Source organism: Manis javanica, chromosome X (assembly GCF_040802235.1).
Source record: "Manis javanica isolate MJ-LG chromosome X, MJ_LKY, whole genome shotgun sequence".
NCBI classification, from domain to species: domain Eukaryota; kingdom Metazoa; phylum Chordata; class Mammalia; order Pholidota; family Manidae; genus Manis; species Manis javanica.
The window spans coordinates 53,495,116-53,520,626 of NC_133174.1; the positions used below are offsets into that span (position 1 = coordinate 53,495,116).

General features: G+C 38.7%; 1 protein-coding gene across 3 annotated transcripts in view; it reads left to right on the forward strand.

Moving 5' to 3' along the window:
• The first annotated feature begins 5,582 nt into the window (after positions 1-5,582).
• Positions 5,583-25,511, forward strand: part of HEPH (hephaestin) — a 123,781-nt gene continuing 103,852 nt past the window's right edge. For all 3 annotated transcript variants that reach the window (XM_037017061.2, XM_037017063.2, XM_037017064.2), the window contains exons 1-7: positions 5,583-5,762; positions 7,409-7,653; positions 8,629-8,841; positions 9,541-9,723; positions 10,810-11,064; positions 13,209-13,377; positions 14,558-14,694. In XM_037017061.2, coding sequence (XP_036872956.1) covers positions 5,587-5,762; positions 7,409-7,653; positions 8,629-8,841; positions 9,541-9,723; positions 10,810-11,064; positions 13,209-13,377; positions 14,558-14,694 — 1,378 coding nt within the window. In that variant the 5' untranslated portion in view covers positions 5,583-5,586. The remainder of the gene's footprint in view (positions 5,763-7,408; positions 7,654-8,628; positions 8,842-9,540; positions 9,724-10,809; positions 11,065-13,208; positions 13,378-14,557; positions 14,695-25,511) is intronic.

Here is a 25,511-nt window from a genome sequence, read left to right on the forward strand (position 1 = left end):
GTGAGGAAATAGAGCAGTCTCTATAATATAAATGCAAATATGTAGTGAAATCATATTGTCCCAGGCATGGTATGGTGATGATATATTTGATGTGATTGCTAGGCTGTGGGATTAGGCCCCAAAACTTAGGTTCTAGCACTAGCTCTCAGGACTTCAGGTGAGTATCTGCCTCTCTGGGCCTCAATTTCCCTGCCTCTGGTATGCTAGGATACAATGATAACGATTAAAGAATAATATAAATTATACAATCTGGAACCCTGTGGGGATTTCAACACTCTGCATTTTCCCTCCCAGCACAGAAAGATGAGAAAATCCCCATCTGGGGCCTCTTTTGGGTCACAGGGTGAAGGAAGAACCACAAAGTATTAAGGAAGTAGAGGACCAAACTATCAATCTTTGTGGAGGGTTCTATTAGGAAGGCTGCTGAGATTGGAAACAGTACTGTAAGGATAGCTCAGCATACCTGTGTTGAGTTGAGTGATTCTTTGTCTAGGATGAGCCTGTCCAGCCCAGTCTAGCACAACACAGGAAGGGAGATGGAGGGAGAGAGAAGAGCATGATTACATTAAAAGGAAAACATGCAAATTCTAGAGAAAACAGTAATGCAAATTGTCATAGATGATAGGGACGAGGTCCTGGAGGCATTGGAATGACAGGGAGGTAAGGTAAAAGTAGGGGAGACTTGATGCTGGTTGACCTTCTCCCTGTGCTAGTTTCAGTGGATACTAACCAAACTATGTCTGATTCCAAGTAGCCCAGAAATTTATTCCCTCTCTCTTTCTCCAACTTCCTTTGAGCACCTTTTCCTTCTTCCCCTCTGTTTTACTTTTTCCCTTTCCCTTTTGTTTTCTCTTCTCATTCTGGCCTTTCTGTTACTCCCTTCTGCGGACTTAGCTCTGATAAAAGGCCTTGCCCATTAGAAATTTGCAAAGGTCTTTCACATCATTCATCTCATTTGATCTTCACAACAAGCTAATAAGGATTCCAAAGCAGACATTATCTCCCTTTTAGAGATAAGGAAACTCAGGAAATTAGGTGACTTGTTCAATGTCATACAAGTAATAAATGATGAATATAGAACTAGAATCTATTTTTCTTAAAGATCTGAAGTCTTTCAATTTTACCATGAAATATCCAAATGACTCCAACGAAACTGTATGTGTTTTCCCATTCTTCTGTTCTTATAGTGTATGACAAAACCAAATTAAAAATAACAACAATGACAGCAGCAACAAATGCAGCTTTGGGAAGAAATAAAGGAAGTCAGTGATTAGAAGGAAAGGAAAAAAAGTATTGATCAGGTGGCTACTAAGTCCATGAAGCTATCACATTCAAACACAGCTGAAAACAGTACTGAAGCCTAAGTTTATCTGACTCAAAAGTTCTTGTTCTTTTCATTATATCATGTTGCTTCCAAAGAGACTCATTTCAACCATATACATGTGCTTGTATGCTTAGTATATTTTACTGTATATAAGAACTTATGAGTGTGTACATGCTGTGGCTATCCATAAGATGTTAAATGTTTTGTGATCCCAGCAAGTTTCACTTCTAAACCTATTTCCTCATCTATAATAATGCTATTAACACTTTTGATCACTTGTGTACTTGAGCACTTATTTGTGTTCTATGTATTTACAGATCTGATCTTAATTCATTTAATCCTCACAACTATTCTGAGATGTAGCTGATAGTATTAATTCAATTTCAAAGTGAAAACACTATAGATAGAGAAGTGAAGCAGTTTATCAAGTCAAACAGCAAGGAAAAGTGAAGCCAGGATTCATTTAGGTAGTCTGATTCTAAAGCCCATGCCCTGGATGTAAAGTGAGGAAGATGATCTTTATCTCCCCAGAGTTTGAGAATTAGATAAGATGGAAGGTGTGAAAAACATAATGTAAAGTGATAAATGCTTGGCAAATGTTAGGTAGCATTTTTTCCTATGTTCTATTGTGTAGCCCTTTTGGGCATAGTGACCACCTTTAAATGCTTGTTCATTGTATGATGAAGGTTGGTACCAGTTTCTCTTTCTAAAGTTAGAATATTTCCAAGTTTTTCATGCTTTTCTCCAATTGTGAAAGTTTTACCTGGGACGGTTTTCTCTCTAGATAAGTGAGTTTAAGTCACAATGGCTTTGCTGGCACCTCTTTAAGAAGGAAGTATGAAGTTCCATGTTGCATTCAAATGCCCATTTAACAAGGGCACTCCCTCCCTGTTGCGGGTTCCAACACGTGGCTATTTGTATGTCTGTATGTGCTACTATATGTAGGTTTATGTGAATGCAACTGAGTTTCATCAGTTAATCCACAAAACACAAGAACTATATATTCCAGCTCTATTATTTTATAGATGGGGAAACTCAGGTGAAGTAACTTGCCTAAAGCCACTCTTTGTGTAAGTGGTGAATGGGAACTAAAGTCAACTGGTGGGAAAATGTGTGTTTGTGTTTGTGTCACTTTATGTCACTTTAATAGTAGCTGTTTATGGAACACCCACAGAACCCTCATTAGCATGTCTGGCAATAGATATACAAAGACTTCTAAGACACAATATCCATACTCAAAGAGTCTATAGTTGAATCTGGTAAATAAAGACAGGTTATGAGACAGTTCATAAGACAGAAGGTAAAAATAATACAAAGTCTGACTTAATGCCATTGGGTATTACAGAGACTAAATAACCCTTCAGAGGACAGAGGCTAGAGGAGGCCTTCTGGGTCAGTTAGGATTTAAGTTAGCCCTTAGAGTAGAAATATAGAATGTATTATGTGGGGTAGACAGTAATGATAAGTTAACCAACTGTAGACAGGAAGGAGAAGAGAGAGGAAGTAAACCAGTCGTTACTGTCATGTTCTAAACACTAATTGTTCTGGAGCCCTTTCATGTAAGTTTTCTAATATACTTCTCCATTCCCGTGTTATATTATTAAACATATTTTTATATATTATTTTATTATACATATTTTATAGATAAGACAACAAGTTTAGGTGTTTAAGTATTACCCAAGGCTACACAACTGGTCAATGGGAAAGCCAGGTTTTGGAAATAGGAACCTCCCTTATATTAAGGAATTTCTACCAAATGTCATATGGAGACTGCTGATTAACACTTAGAGCACTACTGTGTGTGTGCAGGGGCCTGAGATTTTTTAGGGAATTCTGTATGTCTGCTTATTAATCAGAATAAATATATAGACCTAGTCAGGGTACATATCTGGGAATTTCCTATCTGTATGTGAGTCTACATTATCTTTGAACTTCTATTTTTGATCAATAATCCCTATCTCATATGGTTAGGATGAGGATTTAGTGAAATAATTTATATAAACCACTGAACATGGTGTTCAGTATGTTTTAATCTCTCAATGAATGGCAGTTACCACTATTATTATCATGGATATTATCAATTATGTGTATCTCTGCCTGTATGAGTATATATGTCCATTTCTAGAAGTGATCATAAATACATGTGATTGCATGCTTCTGAGTGTTTGGGATTTTCCCAGATATGGCTATAACTATGGGTATATATGTGTTCTCTGTGTATATGCATGTGAGTGTGTAAGTATGTTTTATGGAAGGTAGTATAGCATAGTGATTAAGAGCCATAATTCTTGGGCTCAGAACCCAACTTTACTGATTGTTATCTAGGTGACTTTTGCACTGCTGTTCTATTGTTTCTCCTTCTACAGTATGGGGATAATAGTGGCATCTGCTTCCTAATGTGGTTGTGGGGATTAAACAATTTAACCTTTGTGAAACACTTAGAATAGTGTCTGGCATGCCAGCACACACAATAAATATTGACTTATTATTATTATTATCATTCTGAAAATGACTAAGGCTCTATATGATGGTGTGGTTTTATGTGCAGATACAAATGTATGCATCTCTGCTTGTAGATAAGAAATATATGTGCCTATATGTATGCAAGTATCTGTATATGTATGTTTATTTTATGTTTTCTGTATTTCTTGGTTTAACTGTAGCTGTGTGTGGTATAACTGAGTGCTTTATCCCAGCCCTAAGAAGTCTATCCTCCTGGCTGATGTACAAGAATGAGAGGCTAGAGGCTTAGTTCTGACTCTGACTCAGCATTGGATCTGTGAAATGGTTTTGTGCATAACAGAGAACATTTCTTTTCAGAAGTTAATAATATTCCCCAATATTCTTATTATATTTTGTTTCATTTTCCACTTTTGTTGAAATATATATGCAAAAAAATGCACAAATGCTAAGCACATAGCTCAATGTATTTTCACAGACTGAATAAACCTGCATAATCAAGTATGTGGATTAAGAAACAGAACATTTGATACTTGTCTTTTTCCACCTGGCTTATTTCACAGAGCATAATACCCTCTAGCTCCATCCATGTTGTTGCAAATGATAAGATTTGTTTTCTTCTTATGGCTGAATAATATTCCATTTATATATGTTCACTGTGGAGTATAAGAACAAAGAAAAAAACTGAAGGAACAAACAGCAGCAGACTCACAGAACCCAAGAATGGACTAATGGTTACCAAAGGGAAAGGGACTGGGGAGTATGGGTGGGAAGGAAGGGATAAAGGGGAAAAAGGGGCATTACAATTAACACACATAATGTAGGGGGGGTGCACGGGGAGGGCTGTACAACACAGAGAAGACAAGAGATGATTCTATAGCATCTTACTACGCTGATGGACAGTGACTGTAATGGGGTATGTGGGGGGGACTTGATGATGGGGGGAGTCTAGTAAACATAGTGTTCCTCATGTAATTGTAGATTAATAATACCAAAAAAAAGAAACAAAAAATTATTAAGAAGCCTTCCTTCTCTTCACTTCCAAGTCATTGATATCTCTCTCAAAGGCAAACACTATCCTGGCTTCTAACAGCATAGATTAGTTTTACCAGATTGTGTACTTTATGTAAATGAAATCACACAGTATATACTCTTTGTGTCTGATTTCTTTCTGCAACATTATGTTTGTGAGAGGTATCCATATTTTTGTGTGTACTTGTAGTTTGTTCATTATCATTGCTGTATAGAATTCCATCGTATGAATAAAATACAATTAACTCACTCATTTCAGTGTTAATAGACATTTTGGCTGTTTCAACTTTAGGTTTATTAACATTCTCTAAATGTCTTTTGGTGAATTCTCATTTGTTTTTAAACACAATTCATAGAGGATTGAAAATGGCAAAAATTAAAACTGGCACGGGAAAATTAGTGATTTGATTCAGGAACTGAGTGGTCTAATCAGGCTTCTGGTGCCTATTACCTGATTCTTGCACACAAGTACATTCTTCCTTCTGCACTGCTGAAGGAACTGGATTCAAATTTCTCTTCTGAAGAAGTGATATATAATTATCAGTATAAGTGACTTTAACTTTGCCTTACAAAGTCCAAAATGTAGAGGTCATTGAATTCTTATTGAACTGAAAGGAATCAGGTAAGGTAGAGATTCTGGGCTAATTGCTTTTTGCTATGTCAGTCATTTAGTCTGGGTCTCGACTCTTTAGTTTTCCAGACACATGCAGAACCCCTTTGTTCTTTTTCTTCCACAACAGCAGCTATTCATTTGCCTGTTTCCCAGAGTAATGAGGGCCATGGAGCCAGGCCATCTCCTCTGGGCTCTGCTGTTCATACAATCCTTGTGTTCCCAACTGGCTGATGGGGCCACTCGAGTCTACTACCTGGGCATCTGGGACGTGCAGTGGAACTATGCTCCCAAAGGCAGGAATGTCATCACAAACCAGCCTCTGGACAATGACACGTAGGTTTAATCTCTTGTGGAATTACAGTTGGAGTTGGGGGGCTCACTCTTGAGGTTAGGAGGTAGCCTCCTGAGGACTTTTGTCAGGATGTAGTAGCAGCTGGCTCCTGATCTCTCTGGGCTGTACAGCCAGTGGTATGTTCCCTGGGAATAGGGCTAGTTGACTTAAGATCCAGCATCCCATATGGAGTCTGTTTTTCTACACTGAGGTGCCTCAACATTTACAGGGTCCTAAAGGTAATTTCATATTCCCTTGATTCTAAGATGATACCTATGATGCTGTTTTAATAATAACAGTTTAGCTTTGAAAAAAAGAAGTAAACATGAAACATATACAGTGTTTAAAAGGTGTGTGTGGTAGAACTATGCTTCCACAGTTCAGTGGAAATATAGTGATTTTTAGAAAGTGTGAAAATATGAGAAAACAAGGTAAGCCTTAGAATTAAGGAAGTAACAATAATAGCTACCACTTATGTAACACTCTGTGAAAGGCACCATACTAGTTTACATACTTTGTCTCACCTTATTCTTACAAAAGCTCTAGGAGTTGAGTATAAATATCTTCATCTTATTGGCGAGAAACCTGAGGCTCAGGGAGGTCAAGTGACTTGCCTCAGTCCCATAGCTAGTAAATGGAAGAGCTAGTATTTGAACCTGGGTAATGTGGATGCAAAACTGATACTTTTTTCACCATTCTGTCTTATACATATCCCATATAATTAACCTTCTCTAATCTTAGAGGCTTGCAGGTGCTCCACAAATATTTGTTGAAAAAAAAATGAATGAATGGATTAAAGAATCTTTTGTGATCATGAATAGCTTTGTCTCTCCAAGGTCTCAGACTTTTCCAAAGTTGACTATAAAATCTCAGAGCTCTCAAGGGAGAATTAGAATAAGAAGAGCAGTTACTTTTTTTGTTTTTTTTTTGGCAAGCCATCTCCCTACCCATCTAGTTTTGGAGTCACAGAGTCTTTCTAGTAAAAGTGTCTTTGAGAGATATCTTTGTTATCTTCCATCCTATACTTTGAAGTAATATTTAACATTTATTGTTTTTACTATGTTTTTAGTCATTGTCCTAATCTCATAATATACACAATGTATTTTAATAATTTTAGTCACCAGTAACAACTGTCTCAGTTTGGACAATGATTATATCCATTTTACAGACAGGGAAATTGTTCACAGGACAGTTAAGTAGCTTGTTCAGTTTCACAGACTTGGAAGTGGCAATATTGGAATTTAATCAAGCCATCCTGTGTCCAGAGCTTGTGATATTAACCACCATGCTATAAGACTTCTCATATATAGCAGGCCACATGGATAGGGAGTTGATCACTTAAAAAGTCAATCCATAGTTGGTTGTCTCCACATTACTACATATTAGGTTGAACCATGTGAAATTGCCTTTTTTAGGTTAAAAGTGGTTAAACATTAGCAATTTCATATGCTTTAACTTAATACTTACCATTGTCTTAAAATTAGACTCTAACCTAAGACTTTCATATTTTGATCAGTACAATACCATTTCCTCTTCTTTTGCCCTGAACAGAGATGGACACTTTTTGGTCAGCCTCCTCTGGAAAAGAACTCTCCAGAGGTTTGAAGATTGTAGCAAAATTGTGACTCTCTCTTTCCTTCTTTCCCAGAGTAGCTTCCAGCTTCCTAAAGTCTGGCAGGAATCGTATAGGGAGCAGCTACAAGAAGACCATCTACAAGGAATACAGGGATGGCTCATATAAAGATGAAATGGCCCAGCCTGCCTGGTTGGGCTTCCTGGGGCCAGTGTTGCAGGCTGAGGTGGGAGATGTTATCCTTATCCACCTGAAGAATTTTGCCACTCGTCCCTATACTATCCACCCCCATGGTGTTTTCTATAAGAAGGACTCAGAAGGTAAATCAGCTCATCCTTTCTGTCTTCTGCCCACAACAAATATCATTTTTCCTTTTCTGCCAGAGAGAGGAGCTGGGAGTGAGGATACTCTTTTCTTCTTTATTGATCTGAGGTGGCATGAACTCTCCTCAGAGAAACTATGGTTGGGTACTGTTATCAGTTATGCTATTCATATACTCTTGACTTTGGGTGAGTCACTGTCCCTCCCTGGGCCTCAGATTCTTCATTAGGAATGTGGACATTCAATCTGCCTTTTATCACAAATAATTACTTGCATGACAGTTCCATAAAATATTTAACTGTGTTTTGTAAAAAGAAGAGTGTTCTGTGAATGTAAGTATTATTCTAGTGCCACAGTCTTTCAAAAGGTCCATCTTTTTTTCTTGAGAGTGAGTTAGTTACTCATCTGTACATTCCACTATCCCAGGCCCAGTGGCCTATAATATTGACACAATAATTAGGGAGGGAAATAGAGCGGGATGTCAGAAATCCCTGACTTGACCACTAATTCTCGATATGACCTTGGGTAAGTTACTATTCCTGTTATATCTTTTGTAAAATGGGGAAGTGGACCAACTAATCATTAATTGCCTTTAGACTAAAATTCTGTGATTGTCTGTTTTCTGTTTTCCAAAGTAAATACTTGAAGGGAGGGAAATCTGTCTTCTCCCTTGCCTTTGTGCCACCAGCTTTGCCCTAGGGCACTGCTAGATCAGGCTGTGCAGCCTTTCTATGTGTATAGATTCTTTCCCCATGGCTGCCTTTATTGATGTGAGGTCTGGGGTTCTTTGGCTAGATATTATTTGAATTTGTGCCCTCCTCATGTTGTGAGGAACACTGCGCTGGACCCTAAAACTCTATCTTCCACAATACTATATCTTGGTGTCCCATATGTTGGCCCTGTCTTGGTTTCTATATCTTTTAGGCTCCCTCTAACTCACCCTGGGATTGGATATGTGCAATTTAATTTTCTAGGCTCCCTATACCCAGATGGTTCCTCTGGTTGGCAGAAAGCTGATGACTCTGTTCCCCCGGGAGGCAGCCACATCTACAACTGGACCATTCCAGAAGGTCATGCACCCACTGATGCTGACCCAACTTGCCTCACCTGGATCTACCATTCTCATGTAGATGCTCCACGAGACATTGCAGCTGGCCTCATTGGACCACTTATCACATGTAAAAGAGGTACAGAACCCAAGGGTGAGCTATGCGATACAATTTGGGATAGTTAGGGGATGCAGTGATAGGGGAGAATCACCTACATACTGAACAGCTGCTGAGAAATGTTAACTCAGCACCCTTGTTTATTAACAGGAACAAACCAAACCCAGCCAAACTCCATTTCTACTCTTTTCCCCTATTTCATTTCCTTTTTCTCTAAAACAAAACAAAACAAATTTTCTATCTTCATATTTTTTCCTTTAAAAACTCAAAGTAGTAATGATGAAAGTTACACAAAAAAGTAAGGTGTGTGATAAGAGTAAGTGTGGATAGCATTGAAGGTGTAGCATCATATTTGGGGAGGATTGTGGATTTGGTTGGAAGTAGGATATATTTAAGGTGTAGTCAGGCCTGAAGACCTGGGTGTTGCAAAGGTGTTGTCAGGTTAAGATTCTGAGTTGGAGGCATAAGTGGAGATGGTGAAAGGGAATTAGTCTAGATATTATGTGACCCATCTTCAAGACTTAGGCTCAGCTGAATTGGTGGCTTTATCTGGGGAATTTAGAAATAGCAATTAGCAGCAGAAGGCTCTACCTGCTTTTCTTTTGCTGACAGACTCTTAAATGCGCCTCTCTTTCTATTCCTATTTTATGAGTATCCCCTTGCAGCTTACTGCTACTAAGGAAAAGAAGTTCTCAAGGGCACCTTTCTTACTTGCCCTAGGAACCCTGGATAGGAATTACCCTCCTCGGCGTCAGGATGTGGACAGTGATTTCTTCCTGCTCTTCAGTGTGGTAGATGAGAACCTTAGCTGGCATATTGATGAAAACATTGCCACTTACTGCTCGGACCCTGCCTCAGTGGACAAAGAGGATGAGGCCTTTCAGGAGAGCAACAGGATGCATGGTGAGCTGGAAGGAGGTGGCTATACCATGACAGTGAATGCTGATGGAGGGTCTCTAATGGGCCTAGCATTTGGTGGGTGCTTTCACATACCTGGTCCTTTTTAATCCTCACAAGGACCAGGAGTATTAGGTGGCTTTTCCATGTTTTACCTATGAGGCAGCAGGCTCCAGGTTTACACAGCATATAAACAGCACAGATAAAATTCCAACCCTGATCTGACTGATCTGACTATTTAAGTTGTGTTCTTGCCATTAGGTGTCCTGTCTCCTAATGTGGAGTAGCCCAGGTTATTGACTCAGAGTCATACATGTGCTCAGTCACTTTGGTGAGGATTCCCACTGATATAATTAGTTAACATTTCTTTATTCTAAAATGGATGCCAGCTAGAAGAATTACCCACTATATGAAAAAAAATGATTGCATGTAAGGGATTTGATCATCTTAATTAAATTTAAAACAAACTAAAGGCACACAGGCCATGAGGCATAGACAAACTCATTTTAGAAATAGAAGCACATTGATTTGCTTTTGTCTAATTAAGAGAATGATTTACCTTTGGTGACAAAGGAGGACTCAAAGCCAGACAGTTCCAAGGGGAGGTGAAGACATAGAGGTAAGATGTAAGGGATAGTTTGGACAGCTTAAATTTCTTAGATTTTATACCAATTGCTTATAATCACCAGGGTTATTAGTCAGCTGACTTGACAATTGCCTGCTGAAATTTCAGGAGGAAATTGGCCTGGCAGGAAAGAAGAGCTTGCAATATAAACTTCATTCCTTAGAAACCTTCCTCAGTCTGCTAAGTTGGAATCTTGGTTCTACCATTTAACAGCTCTGTGGTCTTGGAAGAAATTAACTTTATCTCTCTGAGCCTTGGTTGTCTCATTTTTTTGGGATGAGATCAATGACATCTACCTGTTTCCCAGGGGTCTTTATGAAATTCAAATGAGCTAATGCATATGGTCAGCACATTGTCTTTAAAATATCATTTAAATGTGATCTATTATTATTCTAAGAAGGTAAGCCTTCTCCCATTGGGCTGCCCTTTCTAAACTCTGATACTTTTTTTTGGGTTTTCTTTTTCAGCAATTAATGGATTTGTCTTTGGGAACTTACCAGAACTGAGCATGTGTACACAGAAGCATGTGGCCTGGCACTTATTTGGTATGGGCAATGAAGTAGATGTCCACACAGCTTTCTTCCATGGACAGATACTGACAATCCGGGGCCACCGCACTGATGTGGCTCACATCTTTCCAGCCACTTTTGTGACTGCTGAGATGGTTCCCCACGAACCTGGTTCCTGGTTAATTAGCTGTCAAGTGAATAGTCACTTACACGGTGAGATCCAACATCTCTGACCCTTGAGGTATAGGAGGGAGGTGGCAATAATGGTCATCAGGGACCTGGGTTTCTGGCCCGGAGCTGTACGATAGTTCTTTCAGGTAAAGATGGCTAGTTATGAAGGGTGAAACATCAGACTAGAACTCCTGGCTTAGTCGTTAACTTGCAAGGTGACACTGCGCACAATTCTCCAGGTTTCATCATTCCTATCTCTAACATAAGATGGTATAAGGATGAATAAGTGGACTTTTAAGCTGCCTTTTTTTTTTTGCTCAGAATTCTAAGGAATTTATACCTGGAGGTATTTGTAACTGATTGAACAGGGAATAAAAGAGAGACTAGTTAAAGAAGAGTAAGGCTTCTGCAGAAGATCATGGAATATTAGGAAAATAGTGACACTTTAGTTGGGACCCAACAACAGAGGTAGAAGGTTTGGTTTTCAGAGAGATAGTGGTTAAATGATGGCATAGTGCATTGAAGAGTACCAGAGGAGAGGAGACACATATGAGGCAATGAAAAGAAAACTAGATAAGTGGTTAGAAGATTTGAATTGTTGTCTCAGCTCTCTGAAAAATTCACTGTATAACTTTGAGAAAATTCCCTCTCATTTCTAGGCCTCATTTGACACATCTATGAAATGGAGAATTTAGTCTAAATAGTTTCTAAGATCCTCTTCAGTTCTCACTTTCTAGAATTATTTTATGTATGGTAAATTACATGGGTGCCAGGAAAGTGATACATGAGTATGTGAAAGTGGATTTGAGTAGGTGAGGAGTCATAGACTGGTGGGATAATGAGTCTAGGATGGTAGGTTTGACCCAATAGGGGCTAGTTACCCACGTTCCATCATCCAGGGTCTGCCCTTGGTCTCAAAGGTGCCTGAGTCAGAGAGTATGAATGTGGATGGAGGTTAGGGATGCAGCACAATGGTGGAACAAGTAAGGGCCTTAGAGCCAGAAAAGCCAGGATTCAAATCCTGATTCTGCCAGTTGTTTAGTTACCTTTGGTAAGTCATATCATTTCTCTGAGACTCTATTTTCTCATCTGAAAATTGCAATAATGATTCCTACCTCATAAAGTTGTAATGAGGTTTCAGAGAGCTAATGTAATTTTGGAGCTTACAGACTAGTGGAATGATAAGACCAAGGTAGTGGATATAAGAGAAGAAAATGAGCACTCAAATTTGACATTAGTCTCAACTTCATCACTGACCAGCTGTGAACTTAACTGCTCTGATCCTTAGTTGTGTTCGTCTGCAAAAGAGGACTTTAAAAATAAATTTTACATGGAGGTTATGGAGATTTAAGTAGATAACATATGTAAACCACCTGACACAGGGCTTGGCATGTAATGCATATTCATCAAAAATGAATATCCTTTCCTCCTCCTTCTTTGTACTTTAGACTCATATTTACAAATTTCAAATATCCTTGGGATATTGTGAAACTCAAATGAGATAGAGTACCTGAATGACCTCTATAAGTTGCCAAGCAAATATAAGGCAGTATCACCTATTACCACTACTATTACCACTATGTATCAAAGCAGCATCTACATTTGGAAACACTACTTAGGATCTACATTTTTCTGACAGTCGTAAGTCTGAAGTTTCATAGTTGTATATAGAAGATGTTCCATTATTTTTGGCGCTTAGCACTTTATAAATAACTTACTCCTATATTTTTTTAAATTTGATGTTCCTACCAGCCTAGTGTGGTAGATTTTCCTATTCTCCCTATTTACAAAACAATAGTTATTGTTCAGATCTAAGAAGTGACTTGCCCAAGGTTCTACAGATGAGGCAATGGAAAGAAAACTAGAAAACTGATAAAGCTTGGACTTAAACTCAGATATTCTGACTTCAAGCTCTGTAATGTTGCTACAATGTAAACCTTTTGCAGAGGCAGGAATGAAGATCTGGTAATGAGTTAGTGGTGGTGAACAGGTGGAGGTACTTGAATTCCTACCTGGGCTCTCTTTCCCAGCCAGGATCTTGAGGAGTGAGAAAACGTGTTCCATTTGAAGGTATGGGTAAAGAGCCTAGCAGAGGATGGAAGGGGAAAATAGAAGGTAGAAGGTGGGTCATCTGGATAAAAGAACTGTTGGGTGAAATGGGGCTATCCATGATGTTCTTCCTCCAGATGGCATGCAAGCAATCTACAAGGTCAACTCTTGCTCCATGGCCCCTCCCATGATCCAACTTACAGGCAAAGTCCGACAGTACTTCATTGAGGCCCGTGAGATTCAATGGGACTATGGCCCAATGGGGCATGATGGGAGTACTGGGAAGAATTTGAGGGAGCCAGGCAGGTAAGAGTCAGTGGGCTTCCTCTCCCTACTTCTGAGCCAAGCCCCAAACACCTATTACTCCTTCATACATTTTTCACTTAGGAGTCACAATTATTGTCTATCTGGAGTTATAGGACATAACTGTTAGCTAAATTCTTGTGGCCCCTTAAAGAGCTTGCTCTTTGGGATCTACAAAACTGTATGTAGGATTATTCCATATTCCTAGAGAAGGGACTAAATATATTTTAAATTGGTCCTGCTGTATTCCCAGAAGAAGAATGCATTCAGAGAAGAAGGCCCAAGTGGAACCAGATCAGTTAAAATGTCATTTCTCTAACTCCTCTTTATTTTACCCATTACTTAACTCCTTGCTCCTTGCTTTCTCTTCCATAGCCCAAAGGAAGTATTTAAGCAGGAGTGTATAAAGAACTCTGAAAAATATAGGAAGAGGGGAAACAATCTGCCTTGTGACCATTCAATGCCTAGCCTCGTGGAGGAATTTCTCTAAATTCTTCTGCCTCATCCATAACTCAGATGTGGGCAAAATAGAGAAGGTTAGTGCTCTATTCAGTTGATAGGCCTTAAGTTATACTGACTCACTGCGATATCACTGACTTCAGGTCTTTCACAGAAAAGGCACTTGGTAGATGAAAAGGAGAGTTGTGGGGGTATATCTTAGGGCACCCACCATGCTTATTTTCTATCAGGAAATAATGGAACAAATCTATAGAAAATATAAGAAAGTAGGCACTTGCATTTCAGTTGTACTTGCTAAGTTAATGGGCTTTCATTTTAGAAAGAAAGATATTCTTGATTAAGGGAAGAAAGGATCTTGAGTATCTGAGGATGATTAGGACAGATATAAGGCTACATTTATATTCCAGAGGGAAGAACTGGTCCCAGTGGTTGGAACTTACAAGCAACAAGATTTCAGCCCAATCATTAAAACTATCCAGCAGTAACAGGGATTGCTTTATCTGAAAATAAGTTCCCTGACATTGGGAAGGCTCAAGCAGAAGATGTATATTACTTATTAGTGGTGTCACCAGAGGAGATACCTTCACTGGCTAGAATTTAACCTGGATGATCTCTGAGGACCTTCCTAACCATAAATATCCATAACGTGATTAGACCAAGGGTGAGTGGAGAGTCTATTTCACACATAATTGAATCACGTGTCATTTGCTTCCTTATGTGCCAGCGGCTCAAATAAATTCTTCCAGAAGAGCTCCAGTCGAATTGGGGGTACATACTGGAAAGTTCGATATGAAGCCTTCCTAGATGAGACATTCCAGGAAAAGCTGCAGCTAGAGGAAGATAAGCATCTTGGAATCTTGGGTGAGGAATCCTTAACTTATTAAATTCGTTGACTAGAGCCAGAGAACTGGGGAGGACTTAGAAACTGGAGCCTGGGGGCAGCTCAGAGGAGCACTTAAGACCAGCATTTTCCAAAATGAGTCCCAAGAGACAAGTGTTTGGTGTAAAAGGGCTATGGCTATGAATGTGTTTTCAAAACACTAGATTAAACACAGCAAATAGTGTTCTTTGCTGCAGGGCATTTCTGAGACTTGGATGTATTTTCGTTTATCATGAATCTCCAAGACCGGAATGGACTGTGTACTTTACTACTGGACCTTTTCTCAGTGAATATCTTCCAGTAGCACTGTTGTACAGATCACACCTTTAGAAGTTCTACTCTAGGTGTATTTCTGAAGGTGTATAAGACAGTGACACTCTCCAGGTTCTTGGAAGTATGGAGCCAGGAACAGATTGATGTGATATGCTGACATGCTTGCTATATATGGTACAGGATGCAGAACAAGACTTAGAGACTGACATTGAAGAAGACATCCAGAAGGTCTATTGAAATAGTATAGCACAGTATTGAAATAGTATATGTAGCAATGTTGGGTGTGGTGTACTCACTTGGTGGATCCAGGAAATAAATAGATCAGATGGAAGAAAACTTTGGAAACAAAAGTAATGTAATGGAACATATTCTGGGAATAGGTGTATGTCAGTTGATTCTAGGAGATCTGAGCATGGGCAATAGTCCTAACATCAGATGAATATGGAGATTTAAGAAGCAGAAACCCACCTGGAGAAGGAGGGTTGGCAGGGACTATTAAGGAGTTATAATAAGCTGGTGTTCAGTATGGGTCCCCAGGTTTTCTTTAATATTTTATTAGGGTAAAAATACATAACATGAAATTTACCATATTCAGCATTTTTAAGTTTACAGTGCAATGGTATTAAATGAATTCATGATGTTGTACAATCATCACTACCATCCAGTTTAAAAACTCTCTTCATTTTATAAAACTGAAACTCTATACTCATTAAACACTAACTACCCATTCTCTACCTCTGCCCTGCCAAAGCTTCCTGCAGGGCTTTTCCGCTATCTTCTTAAGAAAGGAGCAATTGCTGTTCTACTTTCTGTGTCTATAATTTTGACTACTCTAAGTACTTCATATATAAATGGAATACAATATTTTTCTTTGTGTGACTGGCTTATTTCATTTAGCATAATATCCTCAAGTTTCATCCATATTCTACAATATGCAGAATTTCCTTCCTTTTAAAGGCTGAATTCCATTGTGTGTATATACTATGCTTTGCCTATACATTCATCCATCAATGGACACTTGGGTTGTTTCCACATTTTAGTTATAGGAAACAATGGTGCTTTGAGTGTGGGTGTACAAATATCTCTTTGAGACATGCTTTCAATTCTTTTGGGTATATAGACAGAAGTGGAATTGCTGAATCATATGGTAATTCTCTTTTTATATTTGGAGGATCCACCATCCCATATTCTACAGTGGCTGTACCATTTTACATTCCCACTGGGAGTGAACAAGGATTCCAATTCCTCCACATCCTTGCCAACACTTGATTTCTCTTTTTCTGATAGCCTTCCTAATGGGAGTGAGATGGTATCTCATTGTGGTTTTGATTGACAATTCCCTAATGTTTAGTGATGTTGAGCATCTTCTCTGTGTCTGTTGGCCATTTATATATCCTCTCTTGAGAAATATCTGTTTAAGTCTTTTGCCCATCTGTAGTTGGGTTGCTTACGTTATTTTTTTGTTGAGTTTCAGGGGTTCTCTCTATATACTGGATATTATAGATATATGAGTTGCAAATATTTTCTGCCATTATGTGTGTTGCTTTTTTGCTCTGTTGATAATGTCTTTTGATGAACAAGTTAAAAATTATGAAGTACAGGAGGTGAAGCCAACATGGCGGCATGAGTAGGACAGTGGGAATCTCCTCCCAAAAACATATATATATTTGAAAATTCAACAAATACAACTAATCCTAAAAGGAGACCAGAAGACACAGGGCAACAGCCAGACTGCATCCACACATGCGAGAGCCCAGCGCCTGGTGAAAGGGGTAAGATACAACCCCTGGCCCAGCGGGACCTGAGCATGCCTCCCCCCAGCTCCCGGTGGGAGGGAGAGGGAGCCCAGGACTGCTAAACACCCAGCCCCAGCTACACGCACCAGAGCGCAGACACAGTGCATGCGTGGAGGGCTGGAAACTAGGAAAACAGGCGGCAAGACCTCTGAGTGGGTTCCGAAGCTGATGTCAGTGTGACAGAGAAAAGTAAGTGCTTTTTGAAAGTCTTAAAGGGACCAGGATGTAACAGCTGGACAGAAACAACACAGGTCACAGTCCAGTGGCTGGAAATTACAGGGAAAACTGGGTGCACTAACCCCCTGGGCAACAGCTCTGAGAACCCTCATGGAGATAAACAGCCAAACAGCACCCCTGTCCATTACCCCTATGGGTGCTGCAAAAGCAGAGAAACAGCCTAAGGCAGACCATGTCCTCAGAAAGGGAGATTCCTTCAAACCGGCCGGGCAAGACACAAAGACCCAGTCTACACGCAATTACCCAACACAAGCCACTAGGGGTAACAGTTGTCCCAGTAGAGAAAGGCCAGGAGCAAGTGGAAAGTTTGGCCTTCCCAACTGTCATTAGCACCTGTCAACATGAAAAGGCAAAAAAATATGATCCAGACAAGACTAACCCAGACAGCTTCAAAATCTGCTACATCTTCCCCTGAGAAGGAACCTGGGGAGATAGATTTAAACAGTCTTCCTGAAAAAGAATTCAAAACAAAAGTCATAACCATGCTGATGGACTTGCAGAGAAATATGCAAGAACTAAGGAAGGAGAATACAGAAATAAAACAAGGTCTGGAAGGACTTCAAAACAGAATGGACGAGATGCAAGACACCATTAATGGACTAGAAAACAGAGAACACGAATGCAGAGATGCTGATGCAGAGAGTGATAAAAGGATCTCCAAGAATGAAAGAATTCTAAGAGAGCTGAGTGACCAACAAAACAGAACAATATCTGCATTATAGGGGTACCAGAAGAAGAAGAAGAGAGAAAAAGGGATAGAAAGTGTCTTTGGAGAAATAATTGCTGAAAACGTCCCCAAACTAGGGGAAGAAATGGCCTTTCAGACCACAGAGGTACACAGAACTCCCATGACAAGGGATCCAAGGAGGGCAACACCAAGACACATAATAATTAAAATGGCAAAGATCAAAGACAAGGACAAAGTATTAAAGGAAGCCAGAGAGAAAAAAAGGGTCACCTACAAAGGAAAACCCATCAGGATATCATCAGACTTCTCAACGGAAACCTTACATGCCAGAAGAGAATGATATTATATACTTAATGCAATGAAACAGAAGAGCCTCGAACCAAGACTACTGTATCCAGAACGAATATCATTTAAATATGAAAGAGGGATTAAACAATTCCCAGACAAGCAAAACTTGAGGGAATTTGCCTCCCACAAACCACCTCTACAGGGCATCCTACAGGGACTGCTCTAGATTGGAGCACTCCTGAAAAGAGCACAGAACAAAACACACAACATATGAAGAAGGGAGGAGGAGGAATAAGAAGGGAGAGAAATAAAGAATCATCAGACCATGTTTATAATAGCTCAACAAGTGAGTTAAGTTAGACAGTAAGATACTAAAGAAGCTAACCCTGAACCTTTGGTAACCACAAACTTAAAGCATGCAATGGCAATAAGTACATACCTTTCAATAATCACCCTAAATGTAAATGGAATGAATGCACCAATCAAAAGACACAGAGTAATAGAATGGATAAAAAAGCAAGACCCATCCATATGCTGCTTACAAGAGACTCACCTCAAACCCAAACACATGCACAGATTAAAAGTCAAGGGATGGAGAAAGATATTTCATGCAAACAACAGAGAGAAAAAAGCAGGGGTTGCAATACTAGTATCAGACAAAATAGGCTTCAAAACTAAGAAAGTAACAAAAGATAAAGAAGGGCTCAGTCCAACAAGAGGATATAACCATTACAAATATATATGCACAAAATACAGGAGCACCAACATATGTGAAACAAATACTAACAGAATTAAAGGAGGAAATAGAATGCAATGCACTCATTTTGGGAGACTTCAACACACTACGCACCCCAAAGGACAGATCCACCAGACAGAAAATAAGTAAGCACACAGAGGCACTGAACAACACACTAGAACAGATGGACCAAATAGACAGCTACAGAACTCTACATCCAAAAGTAAGAGGATACACATTCTCCTCAAGTGCACATGGAACATTCTCCAGAATAGACCACATACTAGGCCACAAAAAGAGCCTCAGTAAATTCCAAAAGATTGAAATCCAACCAACCAACTTTTCAGACCCCAAAGGCAGAAAACTAGAAATAAACTGTACAAAGAAGGCAAAAAGGCTCACTAACACATGGAGGCTTAACAACATGCTCCTAAATAATCAATGGATCAATGACCAAATCAAAATGGAGATCCAGCAATATATGGAAACAAAGGAAAACAACAACACAAAGCCCCAACTACTGTGGGACACAGCAAAAGCAGACTTAAGAGGAAACTATATAGCAATCCAGGCATATTTAAAAAAGGAAGAACAATCCCAAATGAATGGTCCAATGTCACAATTATCGAAATTGAAAAAGAAGAACAAATGAGGCCTAAGGTCAGCAGATGGAGGGACATAATAAAGATCCGAGAAGAAATAAATAAAATTGAGAAGAATAAAACAATAGCAAAAATCAATGAAACCAAGAGCTGGTTCTTCAAGAAAATAAACAAAATGGATAAGCCTCTAGCAAGACTTATTAAGAGAAAAAGAGAGTCAACACACATCAACAGAATATGAAACAAGAAAGGAAAAATCAAGACGGACCCCACAGAAATACAAAGAATTATTAGAGAATACTATGAAAACCTATATGCTAACAAGCTGGAAAAACTAGGAGAAATGGACAACTTCTTAGAAAAATACAACCTTCCAAGTCTGACCCAGAAAGAAACAGAAAATCTAAACAGACCAATTACCAGCAACAAAATTGAATCGGTAATAAAAAAACTACCCAAGAGCAAAACCCCTGGGCCAGATGGATTTACCTAAGAATTTTATCAAACATAAGGAGAAGACATTACACCCATTCTCCTTAAAGTTTTCCAAAAAATAGAAGAGGAGGGAATACTCGCAAACTCATTCTATGAAGCCAACATCACCCTAATACCAAACCAGGCAAAGACCCCACCAAAAAAGAAACTACAGACAAATATCCCTGATGAAAGTAGATGCAAAAATACTCAATTAGCAAACCGAATTCAAAAATACATCAACTGGATCATACACCATGACCAAGTGGGATTCATCCCAGGGATGCAAGGATGGTACAACATTCGAAAGTCCATCAACATCATCCACCACATCAACAAAAAGAAAGACAAAAACCACATGATCATCTCCATAGATACTGAAAAAGCATTTGACAAAGTTTAACATCCATTCATGATAAAAACTCTCAGAAAAATGGAATAGAGGGCAAGTACCTCAACATAATAAAGGCCATTTATGATAAACCCACAGCCAACATTATACTGAACAGCGAGAAGCTGAAAGCTTTTCCTCTGAGATCGGGAACTAGACAGGGATGCCCACTCTCCCCACTGTTATTTAACATAGGACTGGAGGTCCTACCCACGGCAATCAGAAAAAATGAAGAAATACAAGGAATCCAGATTGGTAAAGAAGAAGTTAAACTGTCACTATATGCAGATGACATGATACTGTACATAAAAAACCCTAAAGACTCCACCCCAAAACTACTAGAACTGATATCGGAATACAGCCAAGTTGCAGGATATAAAATTAACAAACAGAAATCTGTGGCTATCCTATATACTAACAATGAACCAACAGAAAGAGAAATCAGGAAAACAACTCCATTCACAATTGCATCAAAAAAAAATAAAATACCTAGGAATAAACCTAAACAAAGAAGTGAAAAACTTATACTCTGAAAACTACAAGTCAGTCTTAAGAGAAATTAAAAGAGACACTGATGGAAACTCATTCCATGCTCGGGGCTAGGAAGAATTAATATTGTCAAAATGGCCATCATGCTCAAAGCAATATACAGATTTGATGCAATCCCTATCAAACTACCAGCAACATTCTTCAATGAACTGGAAGAAATAATTCAAAAATTCATATGGAAACACCAAAGACCCCGAATAGCCAAAGCATTCCTGAGAAAGAAGAATAAAGTAGGGGGTATCTCACTCCCAAACTTCAAGCTGTACTATAAAGCCATAGTAATCAAGACAATTTGGTACTGGCACAAGAACAGAGCCACAGACCAGTGGAACAAATTAGAGACTCCAGACGTGAACCCAGACATAAATGGTCAATTAACATTTGATAAAGGAACCATGGATATTAAATGGCAAAATGACAGTCTCTTCAACAGATGGTGCTGGCAAAACTGGACCGCTACATGTAGGAGAATGAAACTGGACCATTGTCTAATCCCATATACAAAAGTAAACTCAAAATGGATGAAAGACCTTAATGTAAGTCATGGAAAAAAACATAGCCAAAAACCTCTTAGACATAAACATGAGTGACCTCTTCTTGAACATATCTTCCTGGGCAAGGAAAACAACAGCAAAAATGAACAAGTGGGACTATATGAAGCTGAAAAGCTTCTGTACAGCAAAAGACACCATCAATAGAACAAAAAGGAACCCTACAGTATGGGAGAATATATTTGTAAATAACAGATCCGATAAAGGCTTGACGTCCAAAATATATAAACAGCTCACACGCCTCAACAAAGAAAAAACAAATAACCCAATTAAAAAAGGGCAGAGGAACTGAACAGACAGTTCTCCGAAAAGGAAATACAGATGGCCAACAGACACATGAAAGGATGGTCCACATCGCTAATTATCAGAGAAATGCAAATTAAAACTACAATGAGGTATCATCTCACACCAGTAAGGATGGCTGCCATCCAAGAGAGAAACAACAACAAATGTTGGAGAGGCTGTGGAGAAAGGGGATCCCTCCTACACTGCTGGTGGGAATGTAAATTAGTTCAACTATTGTGGAAAGCAGTATGGAGGTTCATCAAAATGCTCAAAACAGACTTACCATTTGACCCAGGAATTCCACTCCTAGGAATTTACCCTATTAACACAGCAATCAAGTTTGAGAAAGACAGATGCACCCCTATGTTTATTGCAGCACTATTTACAATTGCCAAGAATTGGAAGCAACCTAAATGTCCATCGATAGATGAATGGATAAAGAAGATGTGGTACATATACACAATGGAATACTACTCAGCATTAGAAGAGGGCAAATCCTACCATTTGCAGCAACATGGATGGAGCTGGAAGGTATTATGCTCAGTGAAATAAGCCAAGCGGAGAAAGAGAAATACCAAATGATTTCACTCATCTGTGGAGTATAAGAACAAAGGAAAAACTGAAGGAACAAAACAGCAGCGGAATCACAGAACCCAAGAATGGACTAACAGGTACCAAAGGGAAAGGAACTCGGGAGGATGGGTGGGTAGGGAGGGATAAGGGGGGGGAAGAAGAAGGGCATATTAAGATTAGCATGCATGGGGGGTGGGAGAAAGGGCAATGCTGTACTACACAGAGAAGACAAGTAGTGGTTTTAGAACATTTTGCTATGCTGATGGACAGTGATTGTAAAGGGGTTTATAGGGGTGACCTGTTATAGGGGAGAGCCTAGTAAACATAATATTCCTCATGTAAGTGTAGATTAATGATAACAAAAAAAGAAAGAAAGAATGAAAATGGGGATTACTCCCTGATAGGATAAAACTAACTGTAAATCAATGATTAATGCAAATTTTAAATATCCTTAATTTTGACCACTTAAAGGGTGTCAGATGATTGGCTATGGAGGTACATTTTTCTGATAATATTCCTTTCTCTTAAAAAAAAAAAGCAGTTCATGTGTGGTGATCTCCAATGAGTTCTACACAATGTTATAAAGGGCATATAAAAGTGTAGGCAAAGGGTCTGTTTGTGTTTATACAGAGGATCAACGCCTAATTTGGCTACCCAGAAAATGAACTAAGATGTGATATGAAAAAGAACTTCCAACATAAGCACTCTCTGGAAGACTCATACCAGAGGATGATCATCAAAAAACCCCAACAAATATCCATCCGCTGCTACAGATGTAGAGGCACTCATCCCACCAATTCCTGGACTTGCCATGGGAATGAAGAAGGAGATATCTAAGCTGGCCTGTGCATACAGTAAAACAACAAATTTGACTGGATCTATACTGTTGGAACTCAACCAAGAATTAGGAAAAGTGCAAATTGCAGCACTCCAAAATCTTACAACTACAGACTATCTACTGTTAAAAGAACATATGGGATGTGAACAGTCCCCAGGAATGGGTTGTTTTAATTTGTCTGATTTCTCTCAGACTGTTGAAGTTCAGTTGGACAATATCCACCATATCATAGATACGTTTTCACAAATGCCTAAGGTGCCTAACTGGTTTTCTTGGTTTCACTGGAGATGGCTGGTAATTATAGGTCTGCTTTGGTTATGTAACTGTACTCCTATTATGTTAATGTGTGTGCACAATTTAATTAGTAGTTTAAAACCTATACATGCTGAAGTTACTCTACAAGAAGATATGTTAAAGAAATAATCAATCTTCCCATGTTTTCTTTCACCTGCTACTTCTATAGCTTTTCTTCTTCCTTCCTAATTACAACCCTTAAATAGAATTTGTACCTCATATTGAATTTACCGTGTATCATAATTCTTCCAAGTGGTAAAGATACCTCAAGGTAAATGCTGGGCATAGAAGCCACAGGGCATAAATATGCCAAGAAGTAAAAAACTAACCTTATCAAACAATAAGGCTTCTCTCTCACTTACCAACTTTGCATTTCCCTGTATGGCCCCGGAAGATGTCTGGTTAGCCAGAGACGGGTAAGATTCCTCAAGGGAGGAACAACCTAAGACAGGCACAGTCGCAGGGGGGCCATCAGGTGAGAAATTGGGGATCAACAGAGGTGAGGCTTAGAACCTCACCCCCCCCCCCCCTGCTTTGAGAGAAATCTTCTGCATCCGTGGATGTTTTATTGCCCTTGTCTAGCTTGGATTAACACTTAGTCTACAGGCACACACCTGATCATCTACATTTGGTCTCTTACAACACTAAACTGTGTTTTCTACCTTTATGTTGCATCTACCTCCCACTTCAGCATTTTATTAAAAATAATAATAATAAAGAGACAAATGTGGTATCCACATATAAATCAAGTATAAAAATCAAACATATATTCATATTTGAACTAATTGTTTATAGTTCATAATGCATGATCAAAACCAAAAGTTTCTGTGATGACTGCCCTTGTACTGTTCACCATGTAACTTATTCACTATGTAAGAATTTGTTCTCCATGTAAGAACTTGTTCGTTATTCTTCAGAAATTTGGAGACTGACGAAAATTAGGCTTGGGGTGGATTAATGATTGTGCATTGAGCATTGACTCCCCTATACAGAATTTTATTGTTGTTAACAACCATTTGATCAATAAATATGAGAGATGCCCTCTAAAAAAATAAATGTACAGACTCCCAGTTGTAAAATAAATAAGTAACCGGGATGTAATGTATAGCATAGGAAAATAGTCAAAATATTGTAACAACTTTGTATGGTGATAGCTGGTAGCTAGAATTATCATGTATATAAATGTTGAATCACTGTGTTGTACACCTGAAACTAATGTAATACTATGTGTCAACTGCCATTCAATAAAAAAAATTATGAAGTACAGTGTATCTATTTTTTTGTTACCTTTTCATTTGGTGTCACATCCAAGAAATCATTGCTAAACACAGTGTTGTGATTATGTTGTACTATGTTTTCTTGCAAGAGTTGTACTGTTTTGGGTCTTACATTTAGGTCTTTGATCCATTCTGAGAAAATTTTTGTTCATTTTTATGATTCTTAATTAATTTTTATTTATTTATTGAAATACAGGTGATATACAATATTATATTGGTTTCAAGTACATATCATAGTGATTCAACAGTCATCTACATTATTCAATGCTCATCCCAAAAGTTGTAGTTGCTACCTGTCAACATAGAAAGATATTAAAATATTATTGACTATATCTTCTATGCTATACTTTTATCCCCATAAATGATTTATATTATAATTGAGATTTTTTGCCTTTTTATCCCTTTCACCCATTTCACCCACCCAACCTGAACACTCCCCCATGGTAATCACCAGTCTCCTTTCATTCTGAGTTAATTTTTATATATGGTGTTAGGCAAGAGTCCAACTTCATTCTTTTGCATGTGGAAATCCAGTATTCCCAGCACAGTTTGTTTAAAAGACTGTCCTCAAATATGTGAAGGTCTATTTCTGGGCTCTCTGCTCTATTCCATTTTTCTATATATCTGTCTTTATGCTAGTACCACATTGTTTTATCTCTGTAGCTTTGTAACAAGTTTTGAAATTTTGAAGTGTGAGTCTTCTAGTTCTTTTCTTTTTCAAGATTGTTTTGGTTATTTGAGGTCCCTTAAGATTCCATAGGAATTTTATGATGGGTTGTCTATTTCTGCAAAAGAATCACTGGGATTTCATTGGATCTGTACATTGCTTTGGCCCATCAAGGGCAACTTCCTTACTATCTAACAGTCTAACTTAACTTGGTCATTATGTTATTTCAAACACAATCTAAAGGTTCTTTTTTTCTCCCTTCTTCCTCCTCTGCTCTTT